Genomic DNA, 25,536 nt, shown 5'->3' with positions numbered 1-25,536 from the left:
ACTTTAAAAAATCTTACTGAGCTTGGATGTTTTTCCGAGATAACCATCGAAATTATTTTGTAGACACTTCATACCAAATACATATTTTTTTTATCCGAGGCCCTGTGCAATTTCAATAATAATCTTCTTTACAGTTATTAATCCTCAACAGCCAGCAGGTGATGCTTCATCCAACAACACAGTTGAATACAGGACATTGTCCTTTGTGCTGTTTCCTCTTTTAGACGCTTTAGATTTTGCATCACTGGTCAGTAAACCAATAAAATCAAAACTGTATTGCATTTTATTTGCAATATTCTGACATTTAAAAATTCCAAATGACATTTTTTTAAAAACTCAAATTTTATTGGTCAATGACATAAAAATACTGTTCATGAAAATGCATATTTCTTACGCTGCATATTTTTTGCTCACACTTAGAGACAAAGACAAAGACCAGTGTGACATCATCCTTCAGGCTTTTAATGCACTTTAAAATGACAGCTTCCTACAATAGAGAACTGTTTAATTCTAGTTTCATTCTAAGTTTCTAGATTCTATGTATATTCCATAAGAACTTTCCTCTTTTCCTGTGATCCATGTGAAGTAACAGTCTCTTAGATCTAAATATATACAGTACAGCCTAAGGCTACTGGCCTACACATAAATGTGTGGTCATGAATGTGAAGATTTACATTCAGTCATGACGCAGTGACTGGAAATAGGCTTTGCAGAAAGGCTTTAACAATATGGGAAATAAGCTTCTTCCTTCTCCACAGATAAAAGAGAAAAATCAATATCACTTTATGTATATAAAGCTAGAGGCAGCAGAGAGTTATTTTATCAGAGACTTCAGGGAGAAAGAGCTGACCTGGCTGTATCAGTGACTACTGATTAATAGACAGATGTGAGACTAAAATAAAACTTTTCTTAAAACTTTTAGAAAGAAAAGGAACACTTTCTCATAACGCGGAACTCTCTCTTTAAGATTGAGTAGTGGCCGTATAAAGTGTCCCTGCAGCAGCCACACTCAATGTGACAATAGATGAATATGTCATTTTCCTTCAGTTAATAAAACAAAAGAACAAAAAGATATCTCTAGCATGTTTATAATGCTTAAATATAACAATGACTTCATATTAAACAAATGCTCTGAATTGATAGACAGAACAAACAGCAGGCACTACGGCTACAGTAAGGCATCTCACTCAGCCTTCATTTGATCCCTGACATCTGAAGGCAGAGTTTCAAACAGTGTCTCCTCAACTATAAGGCCACTGCGCTTCAAAGCGCGACAGAAAGCAAGCTCCTGTGGCAGGAACTCAAAGTGGTTGCCTTTGAGCTCCAGGTAGGTCAGAAGAGCTAGATAGGATATTTTTGGCGAGAGTTTGGACAGCGAGTTCTTGCCAAGCTTTAGCGTTTTCAGCTTTTTGCAAAAGAACAGTTCATCTGGTAGATTTTCAATTTTGTTGCAAGAGACAGAAAGGTACTGCAGGCTCTGAAGAACTCCGATTTCTGGAGGAATGAAACGGATGTCATTGTTGGATAGGTCCAGGTAGCGCAGCTTGTTGCACAAGAACAGGTGTGAGGGCAATATCTCAATCTTGTTGTGGCTGAAGTAGAGGTGCTCTAAGCTGCCGAGTTTTTTGATATGCTCTGGGATGTACATGATGCTGTTGTACCAGAGTTTGAGGCAAGTGAGCTTCCGCAGATGCTGGAAGCTGACAATTTCCTCTATCGAACGAAGGTTATTCTCTTTCAGGTCAAGCTTTTGCAGACTTGTTAGGCTAAAGACTGCATGCGGAATGCGCTCCAGATCACAGCGTACTAGCTCCAGCTCTATTAGATTGGTCATCTTTTTCAGGTTGTTGAGCATTACTAGCTTAGTGCCATCGTTGTGTAAATAGAGTTGCTGCAGATGGCTGGAAACATCCACAATCGACTGGGGTATCTTGGTTAAGCTGCTCTTAAGGGAGAGTATTTTGAGACACTTCATTTCCCGCAGAGACTCAAGAACTATATTCTTGGAGGCATCAGAGCTGAGGGACCCAGTAAGATAGAGCTCCTCTAAATTTCGCAGGCCATACATCCAGTTTGGAAGTTCTCTGTTGTCATCGAACTTCACACGAAGCACTTTCAGGTTCTCTTTGAGGAAGGACGTAGCAGTTGTGTGCAACTTTAAAGAGCACTGGTAAAGAGACAGCTCCTGAAGATCTTGCAGCTGTGAGATTGAGGCAGGGATGGTGACATTGTTGATTAGTTCCAGCTTGAGTGACTGCAGCTCTGTCAGTTCAAAGACAGTGTCGGGTAAACCAGAGAACATGAACAGCTGTAGTTCAAGTTTGTTGTTGGAGTTGGTCTGGAGTCTCTGACGCAGTTTCTCTGCAGTCCACTCATGGTTGAGACTGAGCTGTTTCAGTTTGTTCTCACTGACTTCGGAGAGAAAAACTGCAAATCGTTTGGAATACAGTGGGTCATACTGATCAATCATGTGAAGCATGAAAGCAAAGTCATTCTTGACATCTGGGATGTCACTGATGCCCGTTTCCTGTCGCACATACTCGAATGAGTATTCTTTCAGTGAGCGGTAAAACAGCCAGTAGGAGGTGTAGAGGCTTGTTAATCCATAGACAGACACCAAGAACAGGTAACAGCAAGACAACTTAGAAAAGAGATGAGCCATGGTGTGATTGCATTCAAAGACTTTGTAGCCTGTCATGTTCTGGATCTCCTCGATACCGTTGCAACGTACTGTGTTATTTACGTTATTTACTAGAGCGCTGTTATAAGCAATGATCACAAGGAATTTAAACACCTTGAATACAGTCTGGCAAACATACATGAGGTAAAGGATATCTCCTTCCTCAACATGCAAACGGAACTTCTTCACCTTTTCGAACAGAGCTTTAGCTTGTTCACCCTCCTTTTTATCAAGAACACTTGCTGATGGCTGGTCAACAACAATCTTTTCGGCAATAGAACGCAGGGACTGCGTCTTCTCGAGGCTGCCTTCCCCCGGAGACATAGGAATGTTAGACCTAGAAGCGGTGCCCTTTTTATGATCCTGTTCTTCTGGATTTTCTCCAGACACTTCCGACAAAGCTCGTGTGGTCCAGGGAGAGTCGAAGCACTTGCCAAGCATAGAGATAAAATGCTCTATTTTAGAGCTTGAGCCAGGGAATTTGAACCAGAAGTTGCTACACACCATGAAAACTAAAGTGTGCATGAGCACCAAATAGGGAAAGTATTTGGCATACCAATGCAAGGCATTCTCATAGCACATTTGGTTGATGAAACTGTACTGTTGAAGATCTAGATTGGTCTTCAGGCCTGTTGGTACAGTTGAGGTGTTGGACTGCAGATGTAATGGTGACTTCAACCCTACTTCACTGCTGTTGTCTGAAGGCAATGATATTCTCTGAGGAAGGCATATAATTTTATCGTGCATTACCTAAAATGAAATAAAAAAAATATATATATATTAGAAAGAAGAAATGCATAATAAGGCTCAGTCAGACACAGAAATGAGTGTTTTTCAGATTTCATGCAATGAAGGGTCCACAGTTAAGCTTTTGTTAACTTAAAGGTGAGCCTTTGAAGGAACTACCAATGAAAGCAAAGGACACTGCTAATTGACGTGTGATAAATACCATTAGAACACTAGAATGTCCCCTAGCAATCAACCGTCAGGTACAATCAATGAGCAACAAGCCTTTGTGGCTTAAAGTGCTAAATTGTTTCTCAGTTACGTTTCAAGGGTAATTTGCTTTCCCGAAAATAATTCACAAGAACATTTATAATGAGCACATTTTGACATTTATATCCTTGCAGGTTTCAGCAAACCAGCCATAGGGCCAAAACTGGTAACCCCGGAAACGGAGGATTAATCATAGGGTGGCTACAGTTGTCAAACTGCCTATTGGGTCTGTTGTAACCTAAACCATGATCTTTTATAACCTATGCAAACCTAAACTCGGTAGTTTTAATGGCTGAGCAAGAAAACATTTCTCAAGAGTTAAAATATTTTATGCAAGAAATAAAATAGTGGTGCCAACCCTCGACTCAAGGACATATGATCCTAAGACAGCATCATATGTTTGTCCTGAAGCAAGTATTACAGTATTTTTTTTGCAGGGAATATGTGTTGAATTAGAACATGCACTGCCTCAACCCAGGAGACATTACGCAATTAAGTAGTTTAGAGCATAATGGTCACTGTGATTGCTTTCCAGATCTGATAAGCCTTCAGTATCATAGATCTTTTCCTCAAACTGAATGTCCCATATCACGTGAAATAACAAAATGCTACCCTGCATCTTCCATGTTTTGCTGGCTGTTACTGGTCTGAATGTTCGCATGGATAAACACTGCTTCTCCAGAAAAAGAGAAGCAAAGTCTTTATGGCATTTCCCATCTTTGATTAGACAGGAATCGATGTCTGATCAAAACACCACACTCACTCCATTAGCTTGAATAACATAAGGAGGTCAAAACGAGTCAGTATTGACTGCTAAAGGTTGAACTATTTGTTAAAAATCAGACACATTTGCACTGTAAGGAGAGCCCTCTTCTGACTGCACCTGTGACACAGATACAAAAAATCCAGTACATCCCAGATACACTGCTGTTTTGATTTCTGTTTTTCTACCATTTAGCCTTGCTACTTTGTGCATTTTCACTAAGAGAGAGCCGTGCATGGATTTCAGTAAGCCACAAAAAGTTACCACATTATTACAGTGCATATAAAGCATTCTCTCATTAACTTTACTTGGGTGCTCTACGTAACCTGATTGCATGTAAACACACTGAGCGCTATCCACCAAATGGCATCAGTAAAAAACAAATGCCTTAGGCGTTTACTTGTAATGTAAATAATGAAAAACAGCTGCTTGACTAAGAGATGCTAATGACAGGAAATGGGGCTCAGAGGAGGAGATGTTATGTGGACTCTGTTTACCTGTTTAAAACTCAGATTCTCGACCCATTTTAGTGAGAAGTGAGGACATAAAATTAATCACTATAGTAAGCAATGCAGTTGCGCTGCAGATATCACAGACAGCAATGCAAAGTCAAGTCAGTGAAAGTCTCTGAAGACTGACTGATTGATCTGCAGAATTTTAAAAACTCAAACTATACAGTAAGTGACGAGATTTCTGTGTCAGGCAGCGTAATACGTTTACATAACTGACTTATAAACTAAACTTGGCTACAAAAAGAATTGTTCACTCAATTTACAACCAATCAGATCACGTCCAAACACTGTAATGGTGAGAATGGGAAACAATGGCAGCTTCCAGCCTGATAAATTTCCTGTTAACATTTTTCTTAAACTGTTTTGGTATCATTTCCAGGATTTACACTAAAGAGTTGTTCAACATTAAAAAAAAAGTCCCTATTTCACACAGAGAGTGAAGTCAAGTAGCGCCTCACAGGAGTTAGGAGTCTTCTGTTTACTAAAAGTGGCTGGGCGGTTAAAGTTTCCACTGGTACACTCCTGATGGGCTGAATGCCTCCCTTGCTTTACACAGGCTGGGTTGTAAAAGCACATAATTAGTGCTTTTTTGAGCTGGTTCCAAAGCAGAAAGCAAAGCAGTAATGTTGCCATCTGGGAGAGTATAGACTTTCTCTGAGTCTAATTATTGTTAAATTTAATGAGAAAACTGTAGAAAAACTTCTCTTATCACATAAACAGAATGTTTGAATCCAAACTTGTGGGTTACTGTGTATTAGCTACACTTCCATTAGTCTCTTTCTTCAAGTAAATACATCACGGTGAGTCAGTCTTACTGACCTGAAGAGTACATCCAAAGACGCCAATCATGAGCATCATTACAGACAGATAGTCAGTGAACACATCCCACCACGGCTTCAGGACTCTGAACGCTGTCTGCTGTTCAGAAAACTGCCGGAATTCCATCACAGGAATCATGGTGCCTGTTACAAAACAATGGAAAAGAACACCACATAACTCTTAGAGAGTACAATTGGGAAATGTATTAGCCTCAGAGAGAACAATGACATTATTAAATTCACAGGGCATTCCTTTTTAAAGCCACTCACCACCAGTGACTTTTATGATGCATCTTACATCCCTTTTGTTGTTGTTGTTTGAACTCTGTCACATCTTTAATGTTTGGCTAACCATTTTAATTTGGCTTTTGAGTATTCTGCTTTTTGCTTATCAGTCAAAGCAGTTACTTTCCTTTCAAAGCTGCCAAAAATGTTCATTTCTTAGGTTCCATTAAAGCTCCCAAACATTTTTACCAAATATCAAGCCATTTTTCCATTGTTTTCTTTTTAGCCTTGAAATATCAAAGCTTTCAACAATATTCCAGGACCAAGCCCACAGGCCTGGGCATTCATGTCATCATAAAGTAGGGTGGAGAAACTGTTAAAGGACACAATATGTGGACTGCAGCCCAACGTTGTGGGGTAATCAAGGCAATCTACAAACTTGGTCCACATCAAGGGACTGAAACATTAAATGTCAAGGATTTGTGGTAACATAACTGGGTGTGGAGGCTTCCTTCAAAGTCATTATACTTTGACTAACATTTCAATTAACAATGTTAACACTTCACATTAGCTTAATACAAAAATACTGAAGTAAAATTACCAATTTAAACAATCTGCATTCACTAAAAGAAGATTAAACACTAAATAAAAGTATCTGGATATAGATGAGTTTCTTTTGTGCTTCCAGTGTTAACTATTGGCCATACCGGTATGGTATTGGTCCAGAATTTCACAATCAAAACCCTGTATTTTCCTACTTCCCACAATCCAGATAGACTAGTTTTGAACCCTGAACTTTCTCTCTTTGCCCAAACCTCATCTCAAGTGGAACTCTGACATTGTGCAAATGCCCATCTCAAATGTAATTTATTAAGAGCCATTCTATACATTGGACTATAAACATTACTCATTCTGACAAGTGTTTAGACATGAATTTCACAGTCCAAAAGCCCACTGGTTTTGCAGAGTCGGTTCACACCTGGCAACACGATGACTAACAAAACTGATCATAACCAATCACAGCACTTAGCTTGTATACACAACAGCAAGTTGTTGGAGCTATTAATCTCTTTACAGGCTATTTAAAGATTAATTTTGTTAAAACCAGTAGCATGAAAAAGAGCAGTCCCTCACACTGTCATTATGTGGTCACCTTCTTTAAAGTACTGCAGCTGCAGGATCCTGTTTCCAGTGTCTGTCTGGCAGTAGCTTGGTTACACTGTCATTTAAACTGAAGAGGCATGTGACAAACACTCTCCACACTGATTTCTGTAGTAAAACATTCCAGTGTGAACTATATAGTACATAGCATGTCTCTACAACCGGAAAATGACTGAACGATCTAAATAGTCGTCAGATTATAAAGTGCAACATTTGATCATATGCAGCTCCACAGTGGTAAATAGCTACGGTCAATAAAACCTTGTCTTGCATTATTAATAAGTTTAGCCGTAAGGTATTCTTGAACATGTTGCTAAAAGACTGAAGCTTTTAGAGACGTCATGTTTTTCATAGTTCAATTAAGTTTTTTCACCTGGAGTGTCTTTATCGATTCTTCCATTTCACAATCATAACAACAGGAAGGAGTGAGAGAAGCTCTTCAGGAGATGTTTATACGAAACCGTGGCAGACTTTAAAGGGTCGGTTAGGTCACACAGCAAAAATTTTTTTTTCTCACTTAGCTCCAAATAACAATGCAAATAAGTGTAAGTTTCAGCGTTTTGAGATATCCATCTCAATGGAATTTTGTTTATTGCATTTTTTTTTTATTTGTCTTTAAAGAATTCTAGCAGCTACATTTTTAACTCTGGTTTGGCCACATTTCTACTCATAAAGAAGTTTATGATGTTGACAATTTAATCGATGCTAAATTTACTCAAGTACTGCATGTAAGTAGCTTCTAGAGTCAGCGTAATATGAAACTGTCATTTATACTATGTCGCTATTTGTGGAGGAGTTTTAGAATTCCTGTTTCAGATCCATGGCGTTCTGGCTGGACTGCAAACTGGTAGAAGACTGATTCCATCTTATTGCTGTTTTATTGCCATCTTGCCACAATAAAGTCACTTTGAAGACTGCAACTTATTAAATTTCTGTTTATGTGTAAGGACTCTGGTTCCGGGATACTGAACAAGCTGAAGTCATCCTACTAACAAATGTATAATCCAGCAAACAGAGTGTTAGAATAGTCTAATGTGCTTGATACGAATGCACGGACAACTTTCTCAGAGTCAGTTTGAGATAAGAAACTTCTGATCTATATTTTTAAAGTGATAGAAAGCAGTTCTAGTGACTGTCAAAACTAAGACCATTCACCAAAACAGATTCCTGACTTGCTCGCTGTATTTCAGAGCAAGGGATGATAAATATGAACACATTTTCTGTCTGACTTTTTTGGACCACCAGCAAATATTACCGTCTGGTCTGTGTTCAGTTCTAAAAAGTTTCGAGACATCCAACAATTAATGTCATCAGTTCAGCTCATTAATTTGTGAAGAGAGGTTAGATCATCAAAGTAAACCATGTACAACTGTGTATCATCTGTTTAAGTATGATAGAATATATTAGGATTCTTTATGAAAGCACCAACTGGGAGTATGTAAAAGTTAAAGAGTTATCGACCAAGAACAGACCCCTGATGGACCTGCATGTGTGTGTGCAGAAACACAATGACATCATTCCCCGCAAACAACAAACTGAATGTGTGTAAAACCAGCAGCACATCCCTAATTTTATAATATGAATTTCAGAGATGAATTTCACTGCTGTCCTAAAAGAAAAAGTTTGGCCTAAACAAATGTATTTACAAGTAAATTCAACTCAGCTGATAACAAGTAATTTGATGATCATTTGAAAACATGTAATTTGATGTAACTAATTTCTTAATAAATTATTTTACATAAGCACTGAATTTTATGGTGTTTTGGGTTTGTTTTTTTTCTAGACCCTGAGGGCCTCCATAGTTTAATGGGGTGGGGGGAGGGTTGAACGGGCTTCTGTGAAGCCTACACTGTGTTAGGTAAAGGAAAAATACTGTCTTGGTACTGGATGAGTCAGCCATTGAATTGAACTGACCAGGCCATATCCTTGTCCCTTCCTGACAGGAAACTTGTCTGAATCCCAGATATCCAAAAACAGACATGTTTGGAACACACCCAGCCACAGGCATACAACAAGTCCTGTCTCATTAAGGACATGGGGGGAAAAAACCCGCCCGCACTGCGGGACTGGATTTCTCTTTTCTAAGGAGCTACTTTCAAGTCTTTAGACTTTAATGTAAAACGGAAGCGCCGGGAAAAGTGCTCACACAGTAGGAAGAACTGTGATTCATCTTGCAGTCGCACAAATCATCCATAACTCATCCTGTTGGGAGCTACAGTTCGACCTTAAAACGTTTTTAGTGGAGATTCAGTGGTGCTCTCTTACAGCGGTGATGTCCACTTTCCTGTAGGCAGATTGCTCTGTAGCATATTCAGACCCTATTTATATAACCGGGACGTAAAGTAACGGTAATCGGGATAACTTGTAGTTTGAGAGGCGCTCCGCCGAATATAACTGCGTTATTGTAGCTCCGCTGCGCGTTTGGACAGTGAAAATCCGTCTATCGCGTCGGTTCAACATCACTGACAGTGTTAACGGTAAATATTTACCTTCTCTGAGATGCGAGCTGGACTCGAAGATCTGAGTTGTCGGGTTTCAAGCGATGAAGTCTCCGATCATGATGTGCGTGGCCGCCTTTTCTCCTCTGCCTCTGACCGCCAACCTTCCTAGATCCTCTGCCAGAGCATGCAGGCATGTATACTGTGAGCCACAGGGGCGTGGACATCTCAGGAAACCCCAGCAGATGTTTGTAATGCATGGAAACTGCAGCTGGCTGCTAGTATTGATGACAATAGTACTAACATTAAGGCTTATTAAAAATGTATGCATTTATTTGACTTTCAATACAGCTGAAAAGTAAAATTCCTTTATTAAAACTCATCAGTATACTCTCAGAGTATCGGTCTCAAACAGTCAAGTTTTTTTTTCTTTACTCAACTGATTTGATCAGTCTTTTGTTGGATGTTTGTTACATTGCAGATCACAATTAAACAAAGTGTGTTTACAGCAACAACATTAAACTGTTCACGCAAGAGCAAATATGCCAAATTTAATTGATCAAAAATGAGATATGTTTTAACACGGGCCTTTCTAATGAATGCATGGTAAGTATGTAAGTAACATAATATAAGGACTGGCAGTAAAGTTTTTTTTTTTAAAACTCCATAAAGTATTAAATGAAAGGTGCTCAGTATGCAAAAAAAAAAAAAAAAAAAAAAAAAATCCTTAAAGATGCAAAAACTTTACTTTATGATTCTACTTTATTTCCATCTGAAATGTAAGTATAGCAACAAAACTGAGGCGACAGTACAAATACATCAAATCCATCCCCAACTGATGAGAAAATGTTGAACGTTTAAATTAACCTTGTTGCACTAAAATCAAGCTGAACAGCAGCAGCAGTTTCATCATTTGCCTTGAGATTCACTTTAAAAGTGCAGTCTCATATTGATTCTTTTATTTTTTTTGTTTGAGAGGTTCTTTGTAGGACATCAGATCAGGAACCAAATTGCTATTCATGCCGTAGGCTAAAAGGGACGGTAGACTTAAAGTGAGAGGAGTTAAAACAGCTCTTTTCAGGCACAGGGTGAACTGAGGAACTCTGAGTCATGCAGCCGTGTAACAGCCCGCGGTTGCTTTACTCTGTTGCCCTTGAATAATTTAACAGTATTTTTATGCTAACTAATACGTGCAGGCCCATGCTCCTGACTGGTGCTTGCATATGCCCATCATCCTGCCTTCCTCACCTGTCTGCTCCTTATGAATTATACCTGCTGCCAGTTTCATTGGTCTGGTGCCTGGTAACATGCTGTTAATCAGGGCAGCTGTGATTTAAAATAAAAAGTCTGACCCATGCCTTTGTTGTTTACCGGTTTATTCCACTGCACTGCACCGCCTCCACCACCTCCCTACAAAACCCAAATAAAGTACTTAACTCTAACCCTTTTCATTCTGTTATTTAAAGTCACTCCTCCTCCCCTCCTCCCAGTGAGCTGAGGTCGTAACAAGAGGACTCCAAGAACAAAAACATGAATTTGAGGAAATGAGCACAACGGATCCCCATTATGTAAAAGCAGTGTAAAAATGAACCAGTTTGCCTTTGAAAAGCAATTAAGTAAAACACAGATTAGTGAAAGTATTTAAAAGTTCTGTAGCTTCCACCACTGAATTCCACTTTAGGAATTAGAGACTCTTTGTGCTATACTTCTGTTATCTTGCAGGAAAGCTTTTAAGTTGTTTTGAACACTGTTAGCTTTTGTGGCTGTTGCAGACATCAACTAACAAGTATTACAAATACTGCCTCTGTTTCCTGCTGCACAGACTGATAGTGCAGTTCGAGTGAGCTGTTACTATAATGTAAAATATTAGAGTGCCATTAAGACATCGCCTCGTACTTCCCACTGCCATCAATTTTAGTCCAGCAGCACTTCCACTGCATCTTGTAGAGAACTTAAAGAGCAGATGCTACCCGATACCATCTTCTTGAAGGCTAATCTATTCACTTAGTGAATCACTTTGCAGCTTCCAAACCAGTATACACCAGTAATATTTTAATTGTTTTGTATTTTCAAGCACATACTCTTCTCAGTTTAGGTCCAGTTAATGCAGTGTAAAACAATTGGCATGATCTATGAGATAGATCATTTATCACGAGGGAATACATAGCTCAGAATAGTTTTAATTTTCATTACTTGAGGTGTTTTGTGTAGTTTATATCAGTGAGAGTACTGTTTGCATATCCACATAACCAATATGACGCTTTTTCATCATCCACTGTGAAATGTTGGTTTCTCTAAAGTGCTTGGCCTTCTTCCAGTCCTTGTGTATTGACACTAATGCTTTAGGACCTCTATAGATCTTTTTTGACAGGAGCTTTTATGGTTGGAACTTTCTGTTCTTTATTTTATAAAATTACATCTGTGATGAAGTTTCTTTTCTCTCTTTCTCTGGGAACAAAGCTTGATATAGTGATGTTGTGATGGTGTCCTAACATTTGATTTGTTTTTCAGCTCTATGCAGTGTCCCCTTAGAAACATTCAGTGTAGCCATGATTTAAAGTCGAGAAAGCCCCTCTTTGGTTAGAATAACATTACGACTTTTATCACTTTGACTTATTTCTGGTGCCACCTTTCCCACTCTCCCACTGCTACTTAACAAGAATTGCTATGTTGGAAACTTGAAGCACAGCCATATTTGGGTGAACAAAGGCTGCAAGTTTATTTACCTGACGATTTGATCTAATCCACGTCCACATTTCATCTGAAAGCTGTTTCCATGGAAGCATACAGCTCAGACAACCTTACCCTTGTACAAAGGAGTTTGGTTGCTAAATAAAAAATATTGCAAATTTGGAATTTATTTAAATCTGGGAAAAAAAGTTACTACATTTTTAATGAGGTCATTTAGCATATTTAGTTCTACACAAACTTTTTGTATTTTGAAATTTGAATTGGCAGAATTTATTCAAAATGCAATGAAGGAATAAAAAAATGGAAATATATTTGCACATCTTTCTTTTGATAATTTGGTTATGTATTCCTGATTAAATGTAATCCATTTGAAGACAACTCAGTCTATGGGTTTATTAGGAAAGAAATAGTTGGAAATAAATCCATGAAAATCAGTGGGGTTGAGATTTAAAAGTGATGTAACACAAAGTTTACTGTAACTGTAAAAATCATATAAAGCAATAAAAATCTGATCCGAAGGCAACGTGCTGTTGAAAGTGCTTTCTTGGCAGGTTTCTCAGAAAGGCGGTCAGATATTTAATGTCTTCAAATATCCCTACGGACATATGATTGAAAATTCAATAGGGATAAGCCAGAGAAAAGCTCTGGCAAGGCATCCCATATTCCTCTGTGTTTTCCTACCTTGATTTAATATAAAATATAGAAAATAATGTTGTTTTTCCAAATAATAGCAGCAGTAAATAAACACTCATTTACTAAAATTTACAGAATTAAAGTATTACAGCCCTCATTTCTTTATATTTTCCTAGGAAAATGTAAAATAGGTGCACAGGTTTAGTTGAACATCTGCAAACATACAAAGAAATACAGAATGTAAGGCAAAAACTGCATTTGTACAAATTTAATGAGCTTAAAAGTCTATATATGGTATGACCACGTTTATTCTTCATCATAGCCTGACCTCTTAGACAAGCTTTCCGGTAATTTCCTCAGGAATAGTTCTCCAGGCTTCTTGCAGGACATTCAGAGCTCTTGTTTCGATGTTAGCTACATTTTGTTCCACTTTCTGTCCAGATGATCATAGACTGCTTCAATAATGTGAGGTCCTGGATCCAGGGTGGCCAACCCATGCCTGATTGTCTTCAGTTGTATGGTTTTCTATCTATGTATGCTTTTAGTGCATTGGCAGCGTGTTTGGGACCATTTTCATAAGGAACAAATTAAACTACTGCCAATCAGATGCTTTCCAGATAGTAGGCTACTGCATGGTCGATGCTCAAAATGCCAACAATTTTGACAAGATCCAGAAGACCACTGCCTGACATGTAGCCCCAAACTGCATTTATTGTCCAATTCACCCAGAAATGTTCGATAACCTTGTTTCCAAATACAACCCTGCATATCTTGTTACACATTGCCACGGTGTCAGTCTTGGCACAGACTCATAAACAATCCACCCAGGACTGTTTAATTGGATGTGGTGGCTGTTTTGTTAAACGTGACATTAACAGCATCGACTGGCTTATAGATGCCGACTCATTTAATAATGAACTAATGGACAGAGTAAAAAAAAGTGACCGCAAAGACTACTTAGGTGAAATCATTATTTGTTACCCCACACGTGACACAAACGTCACCTCACAGGCCTGTGTGGTAGTAAAGTGCTGCCTTCACGTCCGTTACGTAAACAAATAATTGAAGACGAAACGTGAACTTAGGAGTTTTAACGGTCCTCATGCTATTAAGTGTTAAGTGACTTTCGTTGGATTTCTAAAAATTAAATAAAGTGTGTATTGCTTTTCCTCATGAGTCGAGCCATTTACTCATATCACTAAGTGTCGCTAAGAGTTAAAACTCGCAAATTTCCGGTAGCTTTAAACGCAGCAGCAGTGACGTCTCCTCCTCCTCCTCCTGACCGCTGGACCTGTTTGTAAGTGTTAAGTAAGTTCTGATCGCAGAGCCAGTGCCTTAACGTCTACGACTGCATGGTATGTGATGTGTGAAGAAGGGCTGATAGCATTGGTTGTCAGCAGAGGGTTATATAGCAAGGCGAAGCTAACGGAGCAGCTAATCCCTAAATCAGCATTTTTGCTACCGTTAGCTTCAGCTAGCTGGTGCTGTGTATTCATCTGCAGCCCACGATAGCACATGACTCAGATGTTTCACTGAGAACATCCACGTTTATGTCAGCCAGCAGAGCTGCATAAACCGACTGAGGGAAAATCAGCAGGTGAAACCGGTTCATGGGTTTTCAGCGTCTCCCTACCGGATAATATCTCCCCGGTATTGCCCAGCAGTACCCGTGATGGGACAGTGGGCTGAAGTGAAGAACATCTGCGCCACCTACTGTTGCAGCTGTAGGCAGTTAGTTTTTTTATTGCAATGTATTGACCATAGTGCAGAAAATATCAAAGCCCTAAGTTGAAAGTTTGAAAATGAACTTTAAGAAGAATGTAAAGATCCGAGATAACCACGCAGATGTCTTGCTAAACTTAATGTGTATGAAACAAATGCAAAAGAGCAAGTGTTTTTAAAATTGTCCTTTTATTAATTTTGTTATGAATGTATTGAATTGATTTGTTAAAGAATAATTCTCCTGTTACAAATTTAAAAAGTATTACATTGAGTGCATTAATAGTTGTTACCACATTTGAAGATTGCCCGATCCAGTTACAGATAATTAATCTTATAATTAAATCTGTCTTGCCACATTTTTGGCTGCACTTCTTTGCATTGAAATCCTGAGGTTATTTTTTTCTTTTTAAAGTGATCTGATGAAAGTAAATTCACCAAAAGGCACAAAGCAAAAACAGCGTTTAACAGTTAATTTTCCAGACTACATTCTTCAGTTTGGGGTGTCGGTGATAACTGATGTCTTGTTTAAAAAATAAAAGAAGAAAAAAGCAGGACTTTGTCCTTTACTAGAACGAAACCACAGTTCATCCATGTGGAGGCATCTAACTCAGCACAAAGTCATAGTCACAGCAGCAAAGGTATTGCGCAAAGCTACAGGTTATACTGGGAAAGCAGAAGTAAACTATCTCACTTTCTTTTAATTGCCTTTCTTTTTGTGCAGCATGAGCATTGCACGACAGGTCCTGAACTGCTCCAGGTTTACATGTCGATCAGCTCACGTAACCTGCAGAAAGACATTTACTACTTCACAGGTAACAGCACTTTAAAAAGATTTGAACTGAGCCACAGAGGGTATGTGATATGTGGTTGTTAATCGGCAGGATGCACTGATTGAACTGATTTGTTAGCGATGTTTGTAGATGTATAACTGGAGAAGCTACACAGCCACCGAGCAAAGTCCTGAAACGTTGATGTTTTCTCAAGATCGAGCTAGTTAACGATTATTTTACCACCACCCCAATTTCTTCTATGTTGGGTGACTGGAAATGATTAAGTAGTGGAACCTGTCATACTGTTTTGTATTTTGTTGCAGCACGTAATGATGTCACGGCACACACATGCCAAAAGAATTGAAGGACTGGACAAGAACGTCTGGTGAGTAAAGCATTTGTATGTCTTTGTAAGAGACGGCAGGAGTTCTGTTAACAGACCACTTTTGTACCACTTTCAAATATGAAAATATGCCCTTTGTTTGCCCGTTGGTCAGAAATATGTACTAATTTCTGTTGTTTCTAGTGAAGCTTTATTCCTGTGTTACTTTAGGGTGGCTTTCACGGCACTGGCAGCCGACCCATCTGTTGTTAACCTGGGCCAGGGCTTTCCAGACATTCCTCCACCTTCTTATGTCAAGGAAGCGCTAGCGAAGGCCGCATCAGTTGACAGGATGAACCAGTACACCAGAGGCTTTGTATGTCTTTGTGGATCACAATCTGCAGAGTTTCGTGTGTTAAAACTCCCATACCATCTTAATGAATACTGCATTATTATGGTTTTTCTGTTCTTTCACTTATGCTCTGTGTTTATTGAAAAGGGGCATCCATCATTGGTGAAGGCCCTCTCTCAGGTGTATGGGAAGGCCTATGGACGTCAGATTGATCCCTTAAAAGAAATTCTGGTCACGGTTGGTGGTTATGGTTCCTTATTTAGCGCCATCCAAGCTCTAGTGGAAGAAGGGGATGAGGTGAGGACTTCGCTCCCGTGCTTCATATTCACAAACGTTCATATTTACATCCATAAATGTTCTCCCAGCGCATTCACTGTGTAATTTCCCTTCTTCCAGGTCATCATTATTGAACCTTTCTTTGATTGTTATGTACCTATGGTTCGTATGGCCGGGGGCAAGCCTGTGTTGATACCGCTAAGACTTGTAAGTATGGCCATGTGTTTAGTTTGCATCCCCAAATACAACTTAAAACAACCTGCAAAAAAGAATATAACCTATTCTGTACAACATATAATTAAACTATTAACATGAGAAAAGAGAAAATTCACTGTTAGAAAGATGTGCTGTGCTGTAAAGAGTTCATCTGAATTCAGTGCATGGAGCACTGTCTACCTGCTGCTCCGGCCTGAGGATGTTAGCAGATGTCAGTACCTTTAACACAAATCAACATTTCAGAAGTCTGGAAAGAAGACGATCACAAGCGCTGACTGGTTTCTGGACCCAGATGAGCTCGCAGGTAAATTCAACTCTAAGACAAAGGCCATCATCATCAACACTCCCAACAATCCCATTGGAAAGGTAAGCACACAGCTAAGTTATCTGTCACTGTGTTTGAAAAAGCCACTGAGACGATGACCGTTGCTCTGACCAGTTCGTTCCTGTCTTCTTCCTGCAGGTTTTCACCAAAGACGAGTTGCAGATGATCGCAGACCTCTGCATTAAACATGACACTCTGTGCTTCAGTGATGAGGTTTATGAGTGGCTCGTCTACAGGGGACACCAGCATGTCAAAATTGGTATGTGTATTGGTCAACAGGCATTTCTCCAGCTACAAACATGAAATGTAGTTAGGAGCGACGGCCATGTCCAGCTCGAAGAACGTAATCAAGATTGTGCATCAAAATGACGTTTTTTCACAAACTGGCGCCTGCTCCTATGTGTTTTTAAATTATTAATTCTACCTTTATGACTGTGAACCAAATTGTTGAAGCACATAATTACTTTTTACTTTGTATTTGACATTTCAACATTGTTTTCTCTCTGCAGCAACTCTGCCTGGAATGTGGGATAGAACTGTTACTATTGGCAGTGCAGGAAAGACGTTTAGTGTGACTGGATGGAAGGTAAGTCGTGTTAAGCCATGTTATTATTTAACGATGACTTATTTAATCACTAATCTGACCTTGTTGTGACATTTGTATCTTCTAGCTTGGTTGGTCTATTGGACCTGAGCAGTTGATGAAGCATCTTCAGACAGTCATGCAGAATTCCCTGTACACCTGTCCCACACCTCTGCAGGCGAGTCCACCAAACATCCCAGTTATGCTGGCTCTTGATTGTACTTCAGTTCTAAAGTTGTTTTTCTTGTCAGGAGGCAGTGGCACAAGGTTTACTCCTAAACTATGAGCTGATGGATCAGCCTGAGTGTTATTTCACTTCACTGGCAGATGAACTTGAAGGAAAGAGGGACCGCCTGGCTGCCATTGTGGAGGAGGCTGGCATGACTCCCGTAATCCCAGAGGGAGGCTACTTCATGCTCGTGGATGTCACAGCTCTTAGTGAGTTACTGCAATTTTAAACTGACATCGCAAAACACTTAGTTATATGTGACTTGTGTTTCTTACAGTTTGGTATTGTGTTCTAACTTCAGCTGGGTCTAGTTAACAATTTTCTGTTTTCATATTTATACTGTGTGCTTTGGGGTGGCTGTAGCTCAGGAGGTAGAGCAGTTCTTCTGCTAACTGGAAGGATGGTGCTTCAATTCCTGGCTGCGCCAGTCTGTATGCCAAACATGTGAATTTTAGATATAAAGAACCTCTATAGGAAAAAGTGTCTGTATGAATAGGTGTGGATGGGTAAATGAGGCTAGTTGTATAAAGCACTTTGAGTATCCAGGCAGAGCAGAAAAGTGCCTTATAAGAACCAGTCCATTTACCATTTCCTTTAACTCAAAAAAGAAAGTAATCTCAACCAACGGTTGCTATTGATGTAACAAAGACAGTTACATCATTAACCCTAAAAAATATCTTCCCCCAAAGGAGTTTTTAATATGCAGTGAGCTCAGTGAGTGACTCAAACGAAACTTCACACAACGAATGTCATGTACACCGTTTGTTTTTTGGTGTCCCCAAGTGACCAGAAAATCTATTACTGCAAGTTTGATAAAGTATGCATATGCAGGGATCGACGGGTGCTTGAAACCCTTAAAAATGCTTGAATTTTAATGTTGTCTTTTCAAGGTTTGAAAAGTGCTTGAATTTCAGATGTGGTGCTTAAAAGTACTTGAAACTGTATTTCATTTACCACAAAAAAACTGACCGAATAGTTTTCTTATCAGTTAGAGAAATAAAATAAGTCACAAAGTCTAAAAGTAAAATTTCTCCGCCTGGGCTGCCTAGCACCTCTCCATGTCAGTCTGTTTCAATGTGTGACCCCGCCCCTCCCCCCGGACAGTCGGGGATGAGTGCGCTAACGTGCCTGGAGATTGCTGTTTAAATGAGTGTTTGATGGAAACGACAATGGCGGAGTTTGCGCTCTCGAGTCACATGATAGGTTAGTCCTAGTAAATAATTTTTGAGAATGTGTACATAACACATGCAAATTTTCAAAACTATTACTATTATTTTGCTAGCTATCAAACTTGCTGGAGAAATGATTGAAATGCACTGAGTGTGATGCAGTACGTCAGCGCTGTTATGGCAGTTAGTTATGGCATGGTGATTTATGGAATATGCTGTGAATTTAGCTAACATTACTTAGTAGTAACAGTAATGTGAGTTCACTCAAGTAAAAGGTTTAAACATTAGTCCGATACTTAATTAACCAACTTAAGGCTTAAGGAAATAATGTAATAAGAGGGACTGATCCATATGGGCACAAAGAATAGCCACTTTTTTTGTGCTACCAAATTTCCCTGGTGGTGCATTTTTCTATGTTTTAACAAACGGGAACAAAGGACATTTTTAAATAACATTTTTTGTTTTAATTTTTACATGGCCTTACTGAGGTGATGCTAAGTTAAACATGCATTCTTTTTTTGGTAATGTGCTGGAAAAGCTTGAAAATGGACATTGAAAGTGCTTAAAAAGTGCTTGAATTTGACCCTGTAAAATGCGTATGAACCCTGCATATGTAGACCGTCATGTGGATAACTTATGAATACTAGATCGAACAGATTCCCATGCCTGTGTGACAAAACCAGCCCAAACGCCATCCCATGAATTAGCCGGTAGGCATAGTTGGTAAGGCCAGACAGGTACAGTGGTTGGAGAGTATTACAACATGTTTTGTGTGTACTTGATCACCTGCAATCAGTTAAGTGAGATTTGAGTATAAATATATTATTCATTAAATGTAATTTTCATAAGAAATAGGCTGGAAAAACCCCCAAGCTGCAGCAACTAGGGCTGAACGATATATCGCATTTGCGATAATATCGCAACATGATCAAGTGCAATTTTCTAACCGCAAAGGCTGCGATTATACTCTGGACATGTCCAAATTCATGGGCTGCATCCTCCTGAGGCCGCATTTGTAGACCGATTACGTCACAGCGACGCGCCGAAGGCTGTCCAAATTACTACCATATCCCAGAATTCATAGCGCGGCCCAGCCAAACTCCAGTTTCCAGCAATGGCGGCCGCTACTAAGTTTTAAAATTACTCATACTAATCTTTCTGGGTCACAAAATAAACTTTTAACATATTTTCAGGCGAGAAAGTAGTTGTGTAAACTAGGGCTGGGCCATATTATACCGTTCACGGTAATACCGGTATAATGTTAGGCAACGATAGGAAAATGAAATATTGCGATAGAATGGGAGTAAAACGCGCATGCGCAGTGCCTTTGTTTTCATACGCACATGGCCGATTGTTGAGTGAAACAGATGAACCAGAATTGGTTTGTAAAAATGGTGCAACTTCCGTGATGTGGAACTGGTTTGGTGTTTGTCCGTCAGATACACAACACAGGTCAAACAACACTGCAGCATCACTTAGAGTTAAAAACTGTCTAAATTCTTTCATCTTTAATAAAACGATCAGCATTGCTGCTTTACCAGGTGTAACTATAAAGTTTAACTTCCAGGCATCCATGAAAACAAAAGTTATTACATTTAACGGAGTTAGAAGTTAGCAGGAAGCTAGCGGAAGTTAGCTCGCTAGTTTCGCTAGTTACCTAAGCATGATATTGCATGTTCTGACTGAGAGATTTCTGAAAAAAAATCAAACGTACAGCTCTGCTATCACTTCCAACATAAATGAAGACAGGAAACTAAACAGCAGTGACGTTTGTAGGGTTACTGAAGTTGGGCTAGCTGGTATATAATGATGTGCTACGTGATCGCTAGCGACACAGCTATGTTAGCATAACATAAACAGTGAAGCTGGAGGACGAACACTAACACTTTTCCACTTATAAAAGTTAACGTGAAGGTTCTTCATGGTTAGAGACAAATGCAATCGCATGGCAGGATGCTGTAAACGGACCAAACTTCAGTCAGGAGAACAACTGAGATAATCCATCCACAATACCAGGTTAGTCATTAATATACTGCAACAACATGGGAATAGAGCAGCTGCCAGAGAATTCAACATTAATGAATCAATGGTACAGAAGTGGAGGAAGCAAGAAGAATGAGTTTAATAAAGTTTGATTTATCGGACTGCTTTGTTTCGCTTAATGTGCCTTATAATCCTGTGCACCTTATGGTCCGAAAAATACGTACTGCACACTGCAGTTTAATGTTGCAAAGCACCTCTTTTTAACTTCAGTGGATATTATACATGGTTATGCTCAGTATATGTCAGCCCATTTCTACTGGAAATGCCTTTTGGTTAAACTTTCAGCAAGGAATTTGCATTTGCACTGTTACATTTTTATAAAGCTTTAATGTACATAAAAACCAGCTTCTTGTTTAAGTGAAAATAAATGGAAGGTTGTCTTTTTGCGCTAGTAATGTTGTGGAGTTGTATTTTGTCTCGCATCAATTATATCGTCGGTTATATCGTTATCGCAAATTTTCAAATATATATCGTGATAAATATTTTTGGCCATATCGCCCTGCTCTAGTGTAAACATCAAATATCTGCTCGGTTTATCAAGATATCCCATATTTGCAAAAGTGCTTCGACGTTTTCAGAGGCGTCTGCTACCCACCAGCTCGACAGCTAGCCGGGAGCTCGAGGGTTACTGATGCGGCCGAGAACGGCACAACTCCCGGCACATCATTTTCAGATCACCGCGGAGTTTCGCTGCTCGGGTTAAACGTAATATATAAGTCACTTAGACAACCTAAAAATGTTATTGTTGGGCTTTTTTCAGTGTTTTGTTTGTTCGTGAGTAAATCGGTTTGGCTGAGATTAAAGTTATTAGATTAGATAAAATAAAACTTTATTAATCCCCCGGGTGGGTTCCTCCTTGGTTTTCACACAGCTGACTAAACGTCAAACAGAAAACTTATTAAACAGAAGTATGAGACAGTCGAGAATTTACACCAGTGTCTGGTTATATTTTAGATAGCAAGAAGCAGACGGCCGAGTTTATTAAACTCCACCGAGACAGCGGTGACGCTAATCAGAAGGCTAGACCGTCCAATTTCACGCCTTTAAATTTTAAAGGCGTGTTTGTGTGTGTGTTTATACAATTGCTATTATGTTTGCACTTTATGTGTAATGTTACTGACTGCAGAGATCAGTAAGATGTGTGTATTTTTTATTTATTAGTTTTATTTATTTAATATTATTTTTTAATTGAATGACTGTCTAGTAGTTCACAGATGTCGAAAAACTGAGTGTGGTAAAGCCACATTGCTTGTCTTTGTTTAATAATACAGAAGACAAAGACCTTAAAAAATAATCGCATCGCAATCGCAATATTGGGGCAAAAAATCGCAATTAGATTATTTTCCATAATCGTTCAGCCCTAGCAGCAACACCTCAAAAATAACCCAGTAAGGATCTGCTGACCTGACGACTGGTCAGTGAGACTGTTCCTTACCCTTAAAATGTATATCCCCCCTCTCTGTGTTCATTATAGATCAGGACCTTTCACATATGGATGAGGATGAAGCCTATGACTACAAGTTTGTGAAGTGGATGATTAAAGAAAAGGTAAATATTTCTTCATTCTACTATATTGGAAGCAACATGTTTTTAAAATGTTGGGTTTTTTTGTTGTTTTTTTTAAATGGAAATATATATTTTACACAGAAACTAGCAGCCATTCCAGTTACAGCATTTGTTGGAGAAGAGTCTACGAAAGACTTTGAGAAATATATTCGCCTTTGCTTCATTAAGGTAAACACACAAAGTGTCAATAAACACAGTACCTCTAAAATTATCCAGTGAAGATGAATCTTGGCTGAGGTGCAGTTTTTATTTTTCCTCCGTTTCTCTTAACAGCAAGATAGTACTCTCGACGCAGCGCGGAGCATCTTGAAGAGCTGGACGAAGGTTTAACGGGAGGTGCTTCGGAAGACTTCTACACTAACTGGAAATTAGCCAAATGTATTAGAAGAGTTGAATATAGAGTACATAATTTGAACTGTACAGTGTGTTAGGAGAAAGGAAACCCAAATATTGAATAGATGAAAAAACCTTAGTCAGTCATTCTGTTTTTGGCTGTTATTTGTAGAGGGTTAAATCGTGAAACACAACAGAACAGGAAGAAAGAATCTGCTGTAACTGTGCCTTTTCTGTGTCCTTTCCACTAAAGTCTTTCCACTAAAACTATGGGACTGGTTTGTTAAAACTTTATTGTTATCAAATGTTTTGTAAAATTTTAGTGCTAATCATTGGATTAACAGCAATCTGCTGGTACCAAACATCCATAAAGGTTTAAGACTCCTTTTAAAAAGTACAGTTATTAAATGTATTGACAAGGATGCTGAAGATGTAGCTCCCAGGCAGGAGGAAATGGGAACGATATCAAAGGAAGGAGATACATGAATATAGTGAATGAGGACGTGCAGAGGGGTTGATTTATTAGAAGTGGATGTTAGGGATGGAGTGAGCTGAAGGCCGATGATGCACTGTGGCGATCCCTAAAGGGAGCATCCCAAAGAAGCTTGAGAATTAATGTATTGACAAAATTTGGTGTTATTTTGTTTTCTGTTTCTCTGCTTAAATCATTTGATTTGTTCTCATTGGTGCAGTTTGTTTTGCAGTGCAGGCATGCTCACTGTGAAAAAGAACACATTAAGACATTACTAAAAAATAAATAAATAAAATACAGTTAAAAGCTTTATGGAATACATAGAATTCAGTTAACTAAAGTACAGTAAAACCACTCAGAGGGAAAACCAGTTAAATTTTTTGAACCCGTACCAACATCAGCTTTAATGATCCAGGAACAACACCAACACAGGGATACGTTCTTACCTTTTACTCCTAGTTTTGGATGTGAGATAACATTTGAGGACTGTTTTCAACTGTTGGATTAGAAATTCTTTTTGTAATGTATGGGAACAAGTGAATCTCTAAATAATCCTGGCCAAAAACAAAAGGTCTCATACAGCATTGTGATACCACTTGCCTTTGGCATCACAACCATTCAGGTGAGTTCATAACTATCTAGGAGCCAGAAAGAAAAAAGAAGTCCAATTAGGACTCCCTCTTAGTGAAGCTTTTAGTGAAGTCTTATAAGATTTTCTCATTTCAGCGTAATGGACTGAGATTTTAATTTTGTAAAAACGGACAGAAATGAGATTGCATGTCAAACTGCTATTCATGCCACGTGACTGTAATCGTGTTGCTAGCCGTGTAGCTGTGTTACGTGGCTGCTAAGCTACAACTTCAGCCCTCAATTGACAAAAGTTCAGTGTCAGCTTGAATACTTATAAAAATGTGACGTCCTGTGTCGTTTTAAAGCTGTTAATGCAGAGACCGTGTACGCAAACTTATATAAAATGCTTAAAAAAATTTCCGGGATCCCCATGAATGCAACATTTATTGCCATGCTCCTCAGCACCAAAACGAATTGCACTCAAATGCACTTGGGGAAAACACCTGCTCAGCCACCACCTTTATCCTACTCTATAATCCGCTTTCAACATTTTTACTCACCCCTCTTTTCTTTCTCTACTTATTTCTCAACAACCAGTCCTTTCTCATCTCTGCTTCCTGCCTTTATTACATCCTCTTAGCTAACACCAACAACAATCCCATTCCCTCATATTCTAGTTCTTCTACATTTTTTTTGTCTACCCTTACATCATATCTTTGGCTCTAGTAGTGTCACCTTCTGCTATGACATGGAACTACATCAACTTGACAGCAAATACTTCCTGGTCATTGCAACCCCAACAGGTTCACTTTTTTCCTTTCATTTACAACTGCTTTTAATTCCATTTTTCATTCTTTAGCAGTATTCAAGTATTCTTATGACTCTCTTCTTCTGGGTAGCGACGTGGAAGTCCTGCCATTTCCCCCTGGGGATCTTCTGCTCCACTCCATCCACGTGTAAGCTTGTCTGAATCTGTTCCTTTCCTGGAAAAAAGACAGAAAGAAAAACACCCCCTAGCCTAACCTGGATTATTAATATTATCTAGCAATTCTTAGCCTGCTATTTTCTGCTTTTTATCTTAAAAAAAAAATAAAATAAATATCAGCCTGACTCTAACTCCACATATGATATGTATGTAGGTATGTATGTTTTCAGTGGTTTCATTTATACTGACACCTCTATTTTATGTATTTAAGTTTCACCAGTTGTTACTTTAGTACCCTTGCTGTGTATGATGCACTCTTGAGTATGTTTGGTGACTCATAATGTGTAACAGTAATCTTCTGCACATGTATTGGGCTTGAGCTTCCTTATGCAGGTAATCTGGAGATGCCATTATAGCACACGTTTTTGAACAGGCTACCCATATACTGAAATGCTACAGGGTTTGAGTCCGTACCAGATCACTCCCCCCTGCTTTCTCCCTCCTGCCCTGTCTACTCTCTACTGTCCCTGTCCATAGCTATAAACGTACAGTTAAACAAAAAGGGGAAACTAATTATTAGAATTACCATTCAGATATTTTAACTTCTCAAAGGTGTAGTAATCATGACTTTCATGAAACAATTCCACGAAAAGATATAAGCATGCAATCATGTTAGTGATACAGCAAGAAATGTCACAGCTTAATTGTTTAAATAATAAAACAAGTGCTGTACATACATTGTTGAT

The 25,536-nt window shown here is 38.9% G+C and overlaps 2 protein-coding genes across 5 annotated transcripts; one reads left to right on the top strand and one right to left on the bottom strand.

Moving 5' to 3' along the window:
• Positions 1 to 323: 323 nt before the first annotated feature.
• On the bottom strand, positions 324 to 9,803 carry lrrc8c (leucine rich repeat containing 8 VRAC subunit C). The gene is made up of 3 exons (XM_026159289.2): positions 9,645 to 9,803; positions 5,771 to 5,913; positions 324 to 3,430 (listed from the first exon to the last, which is right to left on the bottom strand). Exons 2-3 carry the CDS (start codon positions 5,906 to 5,908, stop codon positions 1,184 to 1,186), a joined length of 2,385 nt encoding a protein of 794 aa, XP_026015074.1. The 5' UTR covers positions 5,909 to 5,913; positions 9,645 to 9,803; the 3' UTR covers positions 324 to 1,183.
• Positions 9,804 to 14,151: 4,348 nt separating this feature from the next.
• Positions 14,152 to 23,090, top strand: LOC113016679 (kynurenine--oxoglutarate transaminase 3). 4 transcript variants are annotated; one of them, XM_026159685.2, is made up of 14 exons: positions 14,152 to 14,225; positions 15,361 to 15,451; positions 15,733 to 15,794; positions 15,963 to 16,107; positions 16,231 to 16,380; positions 16,480 to 16,566; positions 16,819 to 16,941; positions 17,039 to 17,159; positions 17,410 to 17,486; positions 17,572 to 17,661; positions 17,735 to 17,921; positions 22,399 to 22,472; positions 22,572 to 22,658; positions 22,764 to 23,090. In XM_026159685.2, exons 2-14 carry the CDS (start codon positions 15,362 to 15,364, stop codon positions 22,818 to 22,820), a joined length of 1,350 nt encoding a protein of 449 aa, XP_026015470.2. In that variant the 5' UTR covers positions 14,152 to 14,225; position 15,361; the 3' UTR covers positions 22,821 to 23,090. The 4 variants fall into 4 exon arrangements, with proteins under 4 accessions (XP_026015470.2, XP_026015473.2, XP_026015471.2 ...); XM_026159688.2 differs by having other exon boundaries at positions 14,160 to 14,214; XM_026159686.2 differs by having other exon boundaries at positions 14,184 to 14,272.
• Positions 23,091 to 25,536: the final 2,446 nt, after the last annotated feature.

This window comes from Astatotilapia calliptera, chromosome 23, assembly GCF_964374335.1.
Source record: "Astatotilapia calliptera chromosome 23, fAstCal68.1, whole genome shotgun sequence".
Lineage (NCBI taxonomy): Eukaryota > Metazoa > Chordata > Actinopteri > Cichliformes > Cichlidae > Astatotilapia > Astatotilapia calliptera.
The sequence above is the reverse complement of the archived record's forward strand: the minus strand, read 5'-3'. Positions and strand labels throughout refer to the sequence as shown.

Coding starts and splice junctions, on each gene's coding strand:
- lrrc8c (XM_026159289.2), bottom strand. CDS start 5,908: ATGATTCCTGTGATGGAATTCCGGCAGTTTTCTGAACAGCAGACAGCG. Junction 3,431..5,770: donor TCTTTGGATGTACTCTTCAG/GTCAGTAAGACT, acceptor ATTTCATTTTAG/GTAATGCACGATAAAATTAT.
- LOC113016679 (XM_026159685.2), top strand. CDS start 15,362: ATGAGCATTGCACGACAGGTCCTGAACTGCTCCAGGTTTACATGTCGA. Junction 16,942..17,038: donor CCAACAATCCCATTGGAAAG/GTAAGCACACAG, acceptor TTCTTCCTGCAG/GTTTTCACCAAAGACGAGTT. Junction 22,473..22,571: donor AGTGGATGATTAAAGAAAAG/GTAAATATTTCT, acceptor TATTTTACACAG/AAACTAGCAGCCATTCCAGT.